At 42.5% G+C, this 6,342-nt stretch overlaps 1 protein-coding gene across 1 annotated transcript; it reads left to right on the top strand.

Moving 5' to 3' along the window:
* Window positions 1–488: 488 nt before the first annotated feature.
* Window positions 489–6,169, top strand: LOC142369503 (butyrophilin subfamily 3 member A2-like; the record flags this gene model as incomplete). The annotated part of the gene is made up of 6 exons (XM_075451848.1): window positions 489–583; window positions 2,533–2,620; window positions 2,720–3,067; window positions 4,257–4,556; window positions 4,639–4,761; window positions 5,733–6,169. Coding segments are annotated over exons 2-6 (1,287 nt in total), but the record flags the coding sequence as incomplete, so codon positions are not given.
* Between the last annotated feature and the right edge of the window lie 173 nt (window positions 6,170–6,342).

Raw genomic sequence — 6,342 nt, 5'->3', positions numbered from 1 at the left:
TAGGCTTGTATCTTGGAGCTAGAACCCTTTAAAAAGTATAGTTTTGCTAAGCCTTTTTCGGCTGTTGGCACTCTGTAATTCCAGTGTACTGAGTTTGGCTATGTGGTGCAGCCTGAGTTTGTGAAATGTGGACACAACCAATGACAACAGTGAAAAGTGGTGGTTGTCTATACCAAACTGTGTGTCCTGAATGTGCTCCTTGAGCAGAAACACATCATCCGAGCCAATTTCAGCCCGGACAAACTGCTCTATAGCCGACACACTGACAGCTTGCCTCGATACAGACCGGCGATCTTGACGCAACTGACCCCCTAGCAAGATGGCGGCGACATTTAACGCGACCCAGAGGCAAAAGGGGCGTCTACCTATAATATGTCTATGTGTCATACAGCTTCATGTCAAAAGAGGTGAACTATCCCTTTAAGACCGCACAAAGGGTTAATAACTGACAGAGGGCAAACTCCACCTGAGCTGAACACACCTTTACTCCAGGTGAGCGGGGGGTGAACACTCTGCTTCCGTGGCGTCTGAAACGCCAAAATTGAAGGATTCTCGGTCAAAACGAGCAAACAGGCGGGTCCAAGTGAGTAGGCGAAATGTTTTATTCTGTCGAAATCGGTGACAATTGTAAAATTATTCATCTGCTGTATCATTATCGGGTCTATCGGCGCATAGAAACACCAGGAAATGTCAGATTTTCTCACCTGAAGGTTAATTTGAGGATATGTTCCCTGAAGAAAAACCTTTCAGAGTGTTCCGCACAGCAGGCGGTAATGGTTGGATACGGACAGCAGTGAGCCTCAAACAAGTGTCTGGGTTGTTTTTTTCATGTTAAACGTGTGCTTTTAGTCCTCATGGTCGGACTTTTTTTTTATTGTTGACGAAAGTGAAAGTAAACTCCTAAACGGACGGTTTGGACCTTTATGGAGATTAAATCAGAGTTTCAAACAACTTTGTTTTCAGGGTGTTTAAAGGAATAGTTAAAGAGCTCCGATTCCCCCCAAATAAAACTAACACATCCCACTTATTTGTTTTAGGCAAGGCGAGTTTATTTGTACAGCACAATTCAACTACAGGCCGATTCAAAGTGCTTTACAGCGACATTAAAACAGTAGAAATAAAAAGCATGATTTAAATTTTAAACTAAAAAGAAAGAAATAAGAACAATAGATAAAATCAGGAGTTAAAATGTGATTAGGTTTTGAAACTCCAGCTTCAGATTTGGAGCTTTATTCAGCTGAAAGTAGGTGTGTCTTAAACACACTGAGTGTTCCAGCTGATCTGAGGCTTTCTGGGAGTTTGTTCCAGACATGTGGAGCATAGAAGCTGAATGCAGCTCCTCCATGTCTGGCTCTGGGAACCAGACGTGGAAATGGACAAACAATATTAAAATGTCACTTTCTTTGGGAAGAGCGAAGAGATGTTTGAATCCTCTCTGAAGTTTGTTTGACAGATAAAAGTTCGAGATTACAGTTAAATCTACGGAAGCCCAGAGCGGCCGTGATACGTGTAAACTTTTTTTTGATGGTTTTCTCGAGATAACGAGTTAATTTACAGATGGTTTTCGAGGCCACTTTTTCTCCCCAGTCCGCCACTGGTTTATATGTGTTTTATGTGTTCGCAACTTGTTTGTCTTGTAGAGATAACTTTCATATCAGCCCGCGTCCTTTAAGGAGACGGCCGGCTCGACTGCAGCTCAGCAGGCGTTTACACCTCAGTGATCCTGATCGACTTCATCAGTGACCAGCCGAGGGGACCAGGCCGTCTCCGTGGTTACCGAATGATGCACGAGAGGTGCCGTTATCGTTTTCTCGAGATAACAAGATAAATAACTCGTTATCTGGAGAAAACGAAATGCTCGTCACACCAGCGGGATTTGCTTTGTGCGTTTTCACAAACGCTCCACATTCCATGTTTGATTCATAGGCTACTTTATTCAGTTTTCAATGAAAGGGGGGTAAAAAACATTTACCAGAAATACATATAAACACATATAAACAGGGGCGGACTGGGGAGAAAAAGTGACCTCGGAAACCATCGGTAAATTAACTCGTTATTACGAGAATATGATAAAAAAAGAAGTTTATACGTACCACGGCCCCTCTGGGCTTCCGTATATATCTGTGATTAATTCCGCACTTTAAATTGATCAGACACACACAGTTAATACAGTCACACAGAGGAGAAATGAAACAAATTGAATTCTACCATATAACCTTTATTCAATGTGCGCTTTACCCAAAAAGAACCTCAAACACAACATTAAAGGTAAACTTCACCAGTTTGAGCTGAATATTAATTAATTAATTAATTAATTAATTAATTAATTAATTATACAATCTAAAGAAAATTGTGCAAATCAAACAGTCGTTGCTGATTTTTCTTTTTTTTTTTTTTTTTTTTTTTTTTTTTTACAGAAATCAAATGAATAAAGAGTTATTTTTCTCCTGATCAATAAAAAGTTCCACTTTGTTGCTGCTAAAACGAGCTTTTTTCTGCGTTGATGTCGTTCCGCTTTTTGTTTTATTCCAGAACAACACGATGGTTCGACTTGAGTCCAGTAGCGCTGGACTGGTTTTCCGCAGTGTTGTCATCCTCATCTTGACACGCTCCTGTGGAGGTAAATCAAACCTATCGGTGACAGTGTGGTCAGCGTTAACACGCCTGTTGGTGTTGTGATAAAGGAAAGTTAACAGCCTCAAACCTTTTACCCTTTCAGGGCAGTCAGAGGTGCGCGGTCCGGATGGTCCAATCGTGGCGCTTGTTGGCGATGACGTCATCTTACCGTGTAATCTGAAGCCTGCCGTGAATGCTTATGGCATGACGGTGGAGTGGGCCCGACCGGATCCTGACCCCAGCCCCAGGTTTGTCTTTGTGTGGCGGGATGGTGAGGAGCTCCGTGGTAAAAAACATCCGTCTTACGGAGGAAGAACGTCTCTGTTCACCGATGAGCTGCAGAATGGAAACGTTTCGCTGAGCCTGTCCGGCGTGAACCTCTCCGATCAGGGATCCTACAGATGCTTCGTTCCGCAGCTGGATCGACACGCTGATGTTCGGCTTGTTGTTGGTAAGTCAGCAGATTCTGTGTTGAAAGGCGTTTGTTTTATTTTTACGTGTAAACAGGGTTAACCTGAAGGCGTTCAAAGAGTTTCTTTACCCTGACCACTCTGAGAGTGGAGAATAGTTGTAATATGTGTCAAAGAAAAGGAATGATACAGAAAAAAGATGAATAAAGATTAGGGGGGGTTAACTCGATTATAACGGGTTAACTCGCCCAGCCATAATCTTTAACGAGTTAACTAGTTAATTATTTAAAGCCGATATTTAATTTTATATATTTTATTTTAATCGCATTTGTACGCAGAATCCAAAACTGAATCCAAAAGTAGTGTATAGCTTTTAGCATTTAGCTTTATTTTAAATGTGCTGCCATATGAATGAAAGTGCCATAACATTTGTTGTGCAAACACACTTTTAACATCAGCATCTTTCTGTAGTTTTTATGTAGAAGCCTCGCTCCACTGTCTGTTTCCTTGAATGACTTGCTGCTATCAGTTGTGTGTTTTGCCTTTAAGTGATATTTTAGACTGGAACTACTACGCTGAGAAGACAATTCAACTTGGCAGAGTTTACAGATGACTTTGGTTCTGTCGACTCCGCCGTCTGGAAGAACTTTAAAATGAAAAAGGCCGAGTAAAAGTTCCGTACCCTTCTCCATGTTTGGTGGATCCGCCGATTACTTTCTTTTCCGGTTCCGCAGCAGACAGCAACAGAGTTTTACAAAATAAAAGCCTGTGAGCAACAGAAATTTTACAAAATAAAAGCCTGTGAGCAACAGAAATTTTACAAAATAAAAGCCTGTGAGCAACAGACTTTTAAAATAATCAAATAAATAATAAAACAGGGGTGGTCCGTGGCGTAGTGGGTTGAGCAGGCGCCCCATGTACAGAGGCTATAGTCGAGTCCAGCATCGGACGGCCCTGTGCTGCGTGTCGTCCCCCCTCTCTCTGCTTCCTGTCTCTCTGAACTTTCCTATTCATTAAAGGCACAAAAGCCCCCCAAAAAATATTTTTTAAAAACATTTAAAAAAAATAAATTGTAAAAAATAAATAAATAAAACCTGCATTAATACGCAATAAATGTTTAGCGGCGTTAAATAATCAATGAGTTAACTTGCCCTAGTTTAGGATGTAGTTTCTTGTTCTTTATTTGATAATTTGCTAAACATTCTAATGTTTGTAACTCGTCTCATTCAGGTGCCGTCGGGTCCGATGTGAGGATAACAGAGAGGAACAGAACCAGCAGCAGAGCGGTGCTACAGTGTGAGTCTGCAGGCTGGTACCCAGAACCTGAGGTGTTGTGGGTGGACGGGGAGGGAAGCCTCCTCTCTGCTGGACCCACAGAGGCCCTCAGAGGTTCTGATGGTCTCTATAACGTCAGCAGCAGAGTGACTGTGGAGAAGGGAGGCAGCAGCACCTTCACCTGCAGAGTCCAACAGAAGAACACCAACCAGAGCAGGGAGACACACATCCATGTTCCAGGAACAAGTGTCAGAGGTGATTACAGCAAGAACGACCCCCGTAGAGTTTTTATTCTACCTGATGAACGGGTTAAATGTTCTGTGCATCGTTCTTTCAGACGGCGACCTCGCAGGTTCTGCTTCCAGCTCAGCCGCTCCCATCATCATCGGGCTGCTTCTCTGCGTCCTGCTCGCTGTCGCAGTTTTTGTTTTTGTGTGGAAACGCAGAAGAAACATTCAGAGTAAGTCACAAAGATTTTAAAGCTGCTCACAAAAGCGTTTCATATGATGTGACATCACAGCCGTTAGTTAACCTCCAACATCAGCGAGTCCAGCATCTGCAGCAGCTGGTTAGAGTTCCGCTAAATTAGATCTCCCAGCTGGAAACGTGTCAGAAAGTCTGCTGCTTTAATGTAAAGGAACCTAGAAAGAGCTGTTACTGCGAAACAGCAGGAGTTAGTTAACATTGGAGTTAGTCAGAGAATTTGAGAGGTTGATCTCGGTTCAAGGCTCATAGCTGACATTCTGTAAATGTGAGCTCTTTAGTAGTTACATTGGCTGAAAGTAGACAAATTTACCTACATTTTAAGGTATAATTTGTTTATCTAAGTTAAACCGTATGAAAGTTAGAGGAATTTGTTTGAAAAAAACTGAAAAATTTAAAATTTATCAGCACGCACTCAACTGTGTGCTCATTCATAAAAATCAAGAAGGAGCTAAATGTTCATGTTTTTTAAACTGTTATATTTCAAAATTGGCTGAAGATTTGAAAAAGCTGAAACAATTGGTAATAGCTGAATGTCTTGTGACCCATTTAAAGTTTGAATGGTGTCTCTAGCTGAAAGCATGCAGAAATAGTTGGGATGGAAAGAGGGGGATGATTTGGAAGAGCTGAAAGCCGTTTCCTTTCATTTAAATGACGGGAAAATTTGAATAAACGTTTAATATCTTAAAAAGTGTCAAAGTCAAAAACAGCAAAAATGATAGCAGGAATCTGCTGAAAGAGCCGAACATTTTAATACCAAGATCGTTGAAATAGCTGAAAGTATGCAGGAGTAGTTGGGTGCCGAAAACTGGCGGAATAATAAAGATGAAGAGAAACAGGAACTTAATAGTGAGAATGCCTTAAAGCGTTCTCACAATCAGAGATCTTCTGCCTTCAGCTCTGTTGCAACACGTGCTGTAAACTGTGTTTAAATGCTTCTGCACACAGAGAACAAGCAGCGCCACGAGGACGAGGAAACACCGAGGAGGAGCAACTCTGAGGGCCCGAGAACAGAGTCCCTGATGGGGACAGAAAGTGTGGAAAATGTCTCGTGTGAAAGAGAAAAACTCATGAAAACACATCAGTTAGACTCCACCGATGTTCTGATTCCCCCACAAGCACAGACAGAGACACAACCTGTAAACACAGGAGCAGAACATCTGTCTGCAGCAGGACATCAGTCTGCAGCAGAACATCTGTCTGCAGCAGAACATCTGTCTGCAGCAGCACATCTGTCTCCAGCAGAACATCTGTCTCCAGCAGAACATCTGTCTGCAGCAGAACATCTGTCTGCAGCAGAACATCTGTCTGCAGCAGAACATCTGTCTCCAGCAGAACATCTGTCTGCAGCAGAACATCTGTCTGCAGCAGAACTTCAGTCTCCAGCAGAACATCAGTCTGCAGCAGAACATCCGTCTGCAGCAGAACATCCGTCTCCAGCAGAACATCTGTCTGCAGCAGCACATCTGTCTGCAGCAGCACATCCGTCTGCAGCAGAACATCTGTCTGCAGCAGAACATCTGTCTGCAGCAGAACATCTGTCTGCAGCAGAACATCT

The sequence above is a fragment of the Odontesthes bonariensis genome, chromosome 19 (assembly GCF_027942865.1).
Source record: "Odontesthes bonariensis isolate fOdoBon6 chromosome 19, fOdoBon6.hap1, whole genome shotgun sequence".
Lineage (NCBI taxonomy): Eukaryota > Metazoa > Chordata > Actinopteri > Atheriniformes > Atherinopsidae > Odontesthes > Odontesthes bonariensis.
Note: the sequence above shows the minus strand (reverse complement) of the source record. Positions and strands in the feature narration are given on the sequence as shown.